Source organism: Charadrius vociferus, unplaced genomic scaffold, assembly GCF_000708025.1.
Source record: "Charadrius vociferus isolate BGI_N301 unplaced genomic scaffold, ASM70802v2 scaffold309, whole genome shotgun sequence".
NCBI classification, from domain to species: domain Eukaryota; kingdom Metazoa; phylum Chordata; class Aves; order Charadriiformes; family Charadriidae; genus Charadrius; species Charadrius vociferus.
In genome coordinates, this window is record NW_009661370.1 from 3,395,201 (window position 1) to 3,405,812 (window position 10,612).

The 10,612-nt window shown below is 40.0% G+C and overlaps 1 protein-coding gene across 1 annotated transcript; it reads left to right on the forward strand.

Annotated features, from left to right (window-relative positions):
* Positions 1 to 633: 633 nt before the first annotated feature.
* DESI2 (desumoylating isopeptidase 2) lies at positions 634 to 7,334 on the forward strand. Its single transcript, XM_009893650.1, has 4 exons — positions 634 to 700; positions 2,580 to 2,673; positions 3,380 to 3,521; positions 5,426 to 7,334. Exons 1-4 carry the CDS (start codon positions 634 to 636, stop codon positions 5,657 to 5,659), a joined length of 537 nt encoding a protein of 178 aa, XP_009891952.1. The 3' UTR covers positions 5,660 to 7,334.
* The last annotated feature ends 3,278 nt before the right edge of the window (positions 7,335 to 10,612 follow it).

The following is a 10,612-nucleotide window of genomic DNA, read 5'->3' on the forward strand; positions in this document are numbered from 1 at the left end:
AGACCTACGCCTTACATTCGGAAATACATACATCAGGAGCCTGGAGAGAGCGTAGTCTCTTGTATGGTAACCACCAATTGGGTATTCAAAGACAAAATATACTAAGGTTATTTCAATCCTTCTTACGTATCTCTGAGTGTGTCTCATGCTCATCTGGTCATAAGCAAAACTGTGGTCGATGCTGTAAATGACAGTTGGTGTGTGTATATTAAAATCCTACATTCTGATGTTACTTAAAGAAAAAAAGTGCTCCTGCAAAATTTCTGCAGTTAATTACTGCAGTTGATTCTAGAATGTATTCCACCTAATGGAAAACTTTACAACTTGTAACTTGTTGACAAATCGAAAGCTGATCTGGATTTCTCCCAGATGCTTGCTTTCTCCTTGGTTGAAAAACATTGACATCACTAAAACACTGAAGTAGAACCTAATGGAATTAATTTGCTGTCTTCAGTTGGGGAATTTTAACGGCACGTTCCGTTCCCATAAAATGGGTTGTGCAGTTTCACTTTGTAGTAGGTTTTTATGTTTTTGACGTGGGGTATAAATGCATGTCAGTCTGCTATCAGAAGACAAATCTGTATTGGGAAACTAACTAGTCTTTTTTGTTTTCTTTTTTCCTTTTAGTATTGGATGAATGAATATACTTCTTCCCTTGGAATTGGAGTGTTCCATTCAGGTATAGAGGTGTATGGCCGAGGTATGTATGAGAAAAACGTAACTTTGTTCCGGTAATGATATTATTTCAAAAACATTTTTCAGGTAGTGAGGGAAGTCTGGCCCCTAAAACCTGTTCATCAGCTTTCTCTTAAAGTTCTCATCTCTTCTGCCTCTGGAAAAAAACATGGATATGAATAATCCAGTAGTCATCTTGCATTCTTGTATAAAGCTATGCAACTATGAAAAAGTGTGCAATTTCTTCAGCTAGGCATAGAAATCTTCATTTTAGGTTTTGAAATACCTATTGTTAAAACAAATGTATGCTACATCTAAGCATGGTTGAATCATGTTTCCTCAGTATTCTGCCAGCACTTAGTGCGAGGAGTTCATTTTTAACTACAGAAACAATGGTCTGTTGCAAATAGGCATCTAAAACTGGATGATGCTCAGGAAAAGCTGTCTTATTTCTTATTGGTAGGTTGCTTTGTTTTAAAGGGACAGTTTCTTTGAGGGGCATGTCATGCATACTGTTCACAAAAGGTACGCTTGTGATAAATACAGCAATACATTCCAATTTTGCTAAATAGGTTGGACTTTGGGGATGAGCTTCCTGCTCTGTTCAGGCTACTTTGAATCCCCACTGCTGCCAGAAAGTGTTTCCGAGCACACTGTAGCGCAGGCTCAGGTCTGAGGTGTTCTTGCCTAGCAGTGTGATGCTCTGAGGTGATGGTGGTGCTAAAAGTAGTCTGTTTAAAGAAGAAAAATCTACTTCAGTTCTTTTTTTGGCACGTGTTTGGAGGCGAGGGGAAGCAGCGAAAGGTGCGGCGTGCAGTCCAAAGACCACATTGCGCAAAGTTATCTTAAACTGTAGATGTTTCAGCTACTATAATGGTCACATTGTAACTGGGTTTGCAAGTGTTATCAAAGCAACGAATTGACAAAATACAATGCTTATTGTTAAAACTTTTTTGGATTTCTTTTAATCCAAACCAGAAAGACCTGACTCTGAATAATTCTGTGCCTGAAACCCAGTGCTTGAGCTGTGCCAAATCCATGTGCCTCCCTTCCTGTGTGGATTATAACAGCTTTCTCATACAGCAGGTCATATCCCTGCTAGAACAATGACTTGCATTTTTCAAAGTACATCAAACTTTATTTATTAACCTGTTGTAAAAAAGATCATCCACAAAACTGGATGCTAGACTTGGATGATGCGTTAGGAATTTTGAGGAAAGGAAGCGTGAAGTCATGCTTAAAGCTTTTTATTGCACTCTGGGTGTGCCACACTGCGTTATCTTACAGACACAGAAGGAAGCTAAAGCAGACCGTGATATTTTCATGTACTGTAAGTGCTTATGCCAGCAGATGCTACGTGCAGACTTCAGATGCGTGCACTGGTTTACTTTCTTGTTATAGTAAAGAACTCGGGACAGTTGAACTCTTGCAAATCAAGAAACTAAAAAAGCCTATTAGGCCACTACGTGCTACTATACTTACAGGTGTAGCGCACACTGAATAGAAGCACCATCAGACCTTTGAGGATGCAGTGCTTTGAATCCCTAATCTATAAATATGTAAGTGGACTTTCACAGACAAGCATGTGTAAAGAGCATTGGTAGGATTTACAATTTAACTTGTAAATCCTCACTTACACAATGAAAACAATATATACTTACTGTAAAGTTATTCAAGTTTAACCTGTACACTGAGGTAGAAAATTTCCTGTCAGCTTTTACTTAGGTTGACTAGTAACTAACAAAACTATTCATTTCCAGCTCTTTGCATCTGTGACACATGTAAATAAGCTGTCTGGTTTCTAGCTTTAGGTCCTTCTGAAGTGATCCTCCAGTCAGTGTGGTCTGCTGTGTTTTTACTGTCATTGTATGCTGTTTCTGTTAAATCTGAGCTTTCTCTTTCAGAATTTGCCTATGGTGGTCATCCATACCCTTTTTCTGGAATATTTGAAATTTCACCAGGAAATGCTTCCGAGTTGGGAGAAACATTTAAATTTAAGTAAGAAAGATACCTATTTTCTTGCTTTTGAGAAGGCAACTTGTTGCATATATTTTTGAGGGTAGATGTATTGAATGATTCTACAGGATTTCTGACTTTCTGAGAAATTAGTGTTTTTTCTTTACTTAGAAATGAGAGATGGACTGAGGCGATGAGACAGTGAAGTGTCTACAGCAAAGAATTTAGCATACCATTAAATTCCTTAAATGTGTACAAATTATGTGGACTTGTGGCTAGCTTTTGCTATTCATACAGTATGTACAATGGGGTAGCTTTTTCAAGGTAGTGAAATATTTATTCGAAGAAAAAGCTGAAAAATGCTGCTCTTCAGGGTTTCCCCATGTCTCTTTTCCACTTTCTCAATGTGATTGCCTTGACCCTTCCCTGCATTACAAGCTCTTATCTCTTCTCAGCTGTCTCTTAGAAACAATATCCTTTGGAGAAGAAGGGAAAATAGCATCCAGTGTTTGTCAGAGTTAAGTTGCAAATAACTTAAGTGAGCTACAGGTGGACAATCAGCAAGGAAATAATCTCTCATGATAAAGATGAAAGTGGTGTTGTAAAATGGAATAGGAAGAATCTGTTATTCTAGGAGGGCAGAAAGATCTCGCCACCCGCAGTGGGGTGATTTTTGAGCGTTGTATGAACAGTAATCCACCTATATCATGGAAGTCTGATCACCTTTTAATTTCTGTTTTTCTTCTAGAGAGGCTGTGGTTCTAGGCAGTACTGACTTTATGGAAGATGACATAGAAAAAATAGTAGAAGAGCTTGGAAAAGAATTCAAAGGAAATGCGTATCACCTAATGCACAAAAACTGCAATCACTTTTCTTCAGCTTTATCTGAGGTAAACAAACATGAAGGTCTATAGAAGGGTGCTTGCTAGAAAGCGTCATCTCCTTCCTGTCCTTTGGAATGTTTGGCCTAATTTCCAGCTTCCCATCTCTGTTACCTTGAGCAAATGTCACCGTTTTTCAGGTTTTATTTGTGCTGATGTCCAAAGCACAAGATTTTGCTGCCAAAGATGCTAAATATTGTTGTCATATATAGTTAGTGTTCAAGCAGGAGTGCATTCCTAATTGAGAGACCTAGTAAATAAAGTATTAACAGGATTTCAAAAGCATTTCAGGTGCTTCAGAGATCACTACTGAAGATAGAACCACGTGTTATTTTTATCAGTATTTCCCCACAGAACCATCCCACTGAAAATAATTTTTGAAGTTATGACCTACTCTTAAAGAATAACAAGGGCATTGAAGTTTCACAGACAATGTTAATCTTCTGCTTGAGAGGCTTTTGTCAAGTTATTGCTCTGCCAGCACCTGCGCCCTGGTCACGTAGATACCTGAGTGGTCGTGCAAAGTATCTGACTGCAGAGTCGAATGGGCTTCGCTTTTTCCCCTCAGGTTTATTTTAACATGATCGGTTTGCCAGTATGATTGAATGCCTGATCACTCACCTGTGTATCAACACAAAGGAAAGGGTCAGGAAGAAGTAACCCAGGACAAAGAGGGGAATGGCTTTTGTGATTTTTCTCGGTAGTTGGCAATCTGTGCTTGTCAGAATTTACTCTAGTGTTTCATTGAAGCACTCCAAAAAAGGGATGGCTATTTTTTCCATGGTGAACTTCCATAAAATGTAATTGTTTGGGTTTTGGTTTTTTTTTCAGAATAGTTAATGGCACACTTATTGTATAACCTGTGTTTTGTGTAGACTGTTTGATCTTCCAGTGGTACTGGAAAATTTTATTGAGATGATGATTCACATGCAATGCTGGTACAAGTAAGTAGGGTGAGACACTGACAAAACTGCAGTTGGTATGAAATCTGGCCTATATGGCCAGGTTCTTGCCATACTTTTCAACTGCATGGTCATGTTGTTTCTATTTTATGTCTTGTCCTATTTAGTCTTCAATTTGACTATAAAACCAGGGATATAATTACAAGTTAAATGCTGCTCAGTTACAGCAGAGTAATGCTCCCATTAGTTAGGATTTTCTCCAGATTTGCACTGAAGTAATACCAGAAGTGAATATGGAGGTAGTTAAGTAAAATAGCTCACTCCTTGATAGGGACAATGAAACAATTTAACGACTAATGTACAGTTAAAAACAAGTATTTAATGCAGCTTTATATATTTTTTGAGGACTTGAAACCAGCTTTGCATTGTATTAGCTTCTCTTGTTCCAGTGAACCTGAGTGCGTATGTGCTTGGCCTAGGTGCTGTAAGATAGTGGTGTCTTACGCGAGGTCATCAGAAGCCATCACAATAAATAGGCTCAGCTATACGCATAACTCCACGGAACTGTAGTATTGATACTGTCGTCTTGACTGCTTGATTTCAGGGTGCTTTCTTCATAGTGGTGGGCTTTCTCCTGTGATTTCTGTTTCTGAGGATTTAGTGGTGAATAGAAAGCATACACTTAACTCATTTCTATGCCTTTTATAGAAGTTATTCAAAAAGAGTGAGGTGGTTAGGCTTTTCAGGACTTAAAAAAAAAAAAAAAAAAGCATACAACCATGTGTCAAACTTTCACGGTGGAAAACAGGTCTCCCTGTACGGCTTGGGGTGCTGCTTTTACTGGTGGAGAAGGTTGTCTTAGAGCAGCTAACTTGAGTGCTTCTTGACTGGTGTTTGTGGTATGTAAATCGTAAGGCTGATGCAGCCTTTGCTTTTGATTTACAGTACTGTAGTTTTGTTACTGCTGAGTCCAGAAGACAATTTAATCCTTTCTTTTCCCTTCTCCCCTAGATTCTGTGTGGAAAAGAGATTCCACGATGGGTGAATCGCCTTGCCTACTTCAGCTCTTGTATACCGTTTCTCCAGAGCTGTCTGCCGAAGGAGTGGCTAACTCCTGCAGCCCTCCAGTCTAGCGTTAGCCAGGAGCTACACGATGAGCTGGAGGAGGCGGAGGATGCAGCAGCATCAGCTTCCTTGGCAAGCTCAGCATCTGGGTCTAGAACTGGTCGCCACACCAAATTATAAGTCCTCCTCCAAAGTAACAAATGGTTTGAAATACTTCAGTTTAATCTCTCCAGCAATTGACTTCCTGACAGAACACGAGAGCTGAATCTAGAACGTTGATTTTATATGCAAAAAAGGCTCTCGCCAAGCCCTGTTTCAGCTCAGGATTATTTATGTAGTGAAAAGAATTGCTGGGAGAAAAGGGAAGGATTTTGTGTGAAGCCACCCTTTTCATTTTCACCTGTTTGGTAGACCTGGGTTAACTTAACATCTTGTATAAAGCAGAACTTAAATTATTTGTTTACAGTATTGTGTACTGCTGTTTACAAGTCCTGTAAGGACTCCTGCCACCATGGAAGAAGAGAGAATATGAGTTTGATTTAACTGTTGGTATAACTCAAAAGCAGTGGTATGACGCCGTGGATGAACTCTCCCCTTTGTTTTCAAGATTTAAGGCAGGCGAATGTTAGATTTCTGAGAAATGCCAGAAACTGCTGAATACTATATGTGTGAACAGGGTACTGTGCACTTAAAGTGGCTGATGTAAACAGGTAGATTCCAGGATGTAGGGAGACTGGTTTTAGACATTTAAGATCTGTTACTAGAATTATGACCTCTACATTAATGAAACTGTGGATTTTTGCACATATGAAGGGAAATTTCTATCCCATTACAATGCACATTGGTCCCTTTCTTTTTTTTTTTTTTTAACTCAGCCATGTAGTTTGCATCCTATCTTCTGTCTGTATTTACAGTCTACTTCAACCATGATTTAGACAGTGAATATCATGTTAGAAGCGTCAACAAATTTTTCCACTCTTTGCTTTACTAGATTTCAAACTTGTATATAAAAGTTAGTACTTGTATTCTTTTTTTTGTTTTGTTTTGTTTCATAGAGTTTGGAATAGTGTAATACAAGCCAGTTATGGTTGGGGAATGGCCTTGCTTTCTGCTGCTGATTTTGCTTCATTTCAGTTTGTAAACATTCATGTCAATTTTTTTTTTGAGCTATAAATTACTGCCCAGTTGTGCATATCCGCACAAATTATAGAGAAATCCTAATTTATTTTCCCACAGTCTATATCTGTGGCATTAACTTTCTTGTCAGATGTAATGAAGAAAAACCTGAAAATTGCTTATGCACCTGCGTGTTTACACAGCAGAACCCACTAATCTGCACACATAATTATATCTGAAGGTAAGAGATATTATTTTCTAAAACACAGAAGTATGTTTGCTGGTAGATTATAATTAGAGCGAAATTATAATTAGTGATCAGAATATATAATGGAATGCCTTATTCTTGTTCACTTACCAAGAGAATTAATGGTTCTTCCAGTCATTAGTGTAAATTAGTGAGGTTCTATTGTGCACATAAGGATACAGTAGCACAAACATGAGGGAGGTGAGCTTGTGTATTTTGTAAGACTTGCTGCCTTAAACTAACAAAAACCATACCATCTGTAAACTGATCAGCTCACAAAGAAGTGTGCATTACTAGAAGTATAAATGATTCTTACAAGCTTTATTTTCAGTCTGTTGCTGCGTTTAGTTTTTCCATTAAGTGAAATACTGACTCTACAGTTTCTGCTGTTTAAAAGGAAAAAAGTCCTCTTAGGAGGAGGCAAGAATGCTTCATGTTATGGATGCTCCTAGCCATGGGTAGCTGATGCCATTGAACCCTACAGGAAGGTGCAGCAGGCTGTGTCGTAGTAAGAATTCTTATGATGGCCAGCTCCGACTCACGCTGGAAACGAGCGGAAGTTTCTCTGCTAGCAGTTGGGTTGAATCCTTTGCCAGACAGTCTTTAAGTTTTCACTTATCTTCTGTGGTGCAGTGTAGGTACAGAGAGAGAGATGCTCGGTTCTGGGGGAAAAAATCAAGTTGGAGACTCTTTCCGGAAAGAGGGGGGTAATAGTAGAAGTCTCTTTAACTGTAGTTTGGTACGTGGTTTAATAATCTCTTCTACCAAGTGGGAAACGCTTAAGACCGACAAGTCTGCCACTAATTACGTTCTCTGTTTGGTCTCCAGAAGCTGGACATACTGGCTTTCCCTGTTGAGTGCTTTTTCACTTGAATCTCTGAATTTGAGTTCTCCTTTCTTTTGTTCCTGTAGTGAAAATGAACATGGTGGTCTCCAGTCAACTCTCAAGCATTACAGAACTGAATCTCGCACTACTTACAGCGAAGGCAACAGGCCGCAGACAGGTTATTTTGTCTCTGCTATGCAGCTGGGGTAGTAATGTGACTAAGTCTCTTGGCCAAGGCAGGTCCTTTATTTCAGCTCAGGGTTGAGGCCACTGATCTAGCAATGTACTGTAGCTTTTCCTAGGTTTTAGGAAAAATAAATAGAATGAATTTTCATTGCTACCTAACTTTTATGTACCAAAATCAGCTTTTTAGGCTTCTGATATATCCAGAGCGCTAGGTCACAAATCTCTACACCGTCATTAACACACACAACTACAGCATGTACAATGCAAGAACATGACAGATCACAGCACAGTTTTTATTTAGAAGTAAAACTAAGACTATTTTTTATAAAGCAGACTGGAAAGTTTGTAACAAAAACATTCATTTTATTGGTAGCTGTACAGGTGAAAATACTGTCTTATGCTCCTTGTTTTTGTTTGTTTGTTTGGGGTTTTTTGTTTGTTTTAAAACCATCCATCTGTAAATCCTGTGAGGAAACTGACGCCTGAACCCTGAAGGCTGTTGGGTATTGTATCAAAGCAAGCAGTACTGTAACTTCAGTCACATGCTGTCAACTCAGCCTCCACTGGATGCCTCCAAGAAGTCACCCTGCCAGTGGTTACTCCGATTTGTTAGCAATAGAGCAAGTTACCTTTCACCAGCATTACTGCCAAGCAGGGATTACATTAGTCTACTAATGACCACACTGTGCTAGGACTAGAACACTCCAAAATGCTGTGAGAAAGCTGGACGCCTGTGGAGTCTTTTCCATCAAAACGGGTAGAAAAATATCACTACTTCAGGGTTCTGCTCTGTTTACTTTCTCATTCTCGTTTAAGTTTCTGTAAGATAGTACTTTTGATATGTATTCTATTCTTTAACTCAAAGTCATTTTATTTAAATGCCATTTTCTGTTCAGCAAGCCAAAAAAATCCAATGTACTGTCAGTGTGCACCAGTAACTTCAGAGTGGCTTGGTAAAAACATAGTTGCATTACTTCTAAAATTTGCAATGCAATTCTGATCACTATTGATACATGATAATTTTCACTGTTGGAAGTTGGTTACAAGCTGAATATTCACTGATGCATTTTTTGTAAACTTGTATTCAAGTTTACTGTACTACATAGTATTTGTATAAAATTCAAAGAATTTTGACTTTTGTTACCTGTACATGGCAACAAGTTGTCTAGCATCTGAAACTTAAATCCATCAGTTTATTAAAAATACTTTTATAAAAAAAAGACAGTTGGCTCTGTGTGTTATTCCCCTGGTACCTACAGCTTGTTTTGTCAGTGCCACCCAAGCTGATCTTCGGTTTTGAAAGAGGTTTTCACAGGTCAATGAAACTATCCAAGGGTTTCCTATAGTTAAGCTATAGGCTATATTCTGATGTGGGCGTCAGGAGCTGCAGTTTGGTTTGTCTGAGGCATTATCGAGAGCCACTAGTTTTTAATAGACTACATTCAAAATGTTTTCAGACTTGGCGTGCGAACGACAGCTATTGGGGTACCCAAACACCCGGCAGTACTTGGGATATATTGCAGATATTATGTGCCTTATTCTACAAATTTGCTTGAAAGCCCAGATCTGCAGTCTGCATGTGCACCAGACTAAGCAGCCACAAGGCGCGTGGGGTCTGCAGTGCCTGCACCTCGCCGGTTCCTCTGAGCAGAGCAGAAGGACCCAGACTATGGTAAAGTCCCAACGGCAGCACCGGCCAAAGCCACTGCTCCCTGTGCTGTGCCTGCTCCTGCAGCAGCGGTGACACTGGTGCCATGGCCCAGTGCTGACCCAGACTGGAGAAACTCCCCTGTAGTGGCACCTCTGCTGGAAGCTGTGGCTGCTCTGGGCAGCTCCGTGCAGCCGGCAAAGCGAGTTCCCCAAACGTCCCCAGCTCAGGCCCAGAGCTGGCAGCAGCCCCTGAGGATGGGCTCTGGGCTTTGCAAAATGCAGATAAGCACATGTGTTTTGACAGGAGAGGGTCTTCTCTGCACCTTCACGGCACCGATAAATTGGAGCACTCTCCTGCAGCTGTCAGAGCTGGTGATGCCCTGCCGCTCTCCCCCCACAGCTGGGAAGGGGATGTGTTTTGCCACGCTGTGTGTGCTGAGCCTGGTGTCCCCGCGTGCACTGCTAATGAAGATGGGCTAGCACGTGACTTGCTGGAGAAGCCGCCAAGTTAGAGATGTGTTCCCTTTTCCAACTGCTACTGGACCCTAATCACTAGCAAAGCTGCAAGAGAGTTTGAGGAACTCGTATCCTATTGAAAGGAAACTTGACAACTTTTATAGAGTTCATCAGTTAAAACTGGGAATTCCAGATAAATCCACTTGTGGCATCCAACGGCCAAGAGTACCTGTCTTCTAGGAAGGTGACCAATAACACAAAAAATACATACTGCATTATTTATTAATGGGTGAGTGGCCAAGTTTAACTGAACTGTTCTTGAAGAACATAGAAATGTTTCAAAAGAGATTTCTAGAAGTTTCTTCAGGCATTCAGGGTTTATTGTGCCAATTTGCCATCGAAACAGCTGCTCATAGGCAAAGCTTTTTTACGGCTAAAGGCACCTTAATCATATCACTCCCCCAAAATAAATGTTTTCTTTCACCGTGCTTTGTATAATGCAATGAAAATGGCTATTGGACAGTTCCTGACTTCCTCTGATACCCTTTGGTTTGATTTAAAGCAGATCATAAAAAACCTTGAACCAACTTTGCAGGGTAACAACTTGTCGGGGAAGCCCATAGCACTCCTTTGAGAAAGCAGCTCTGCTCCA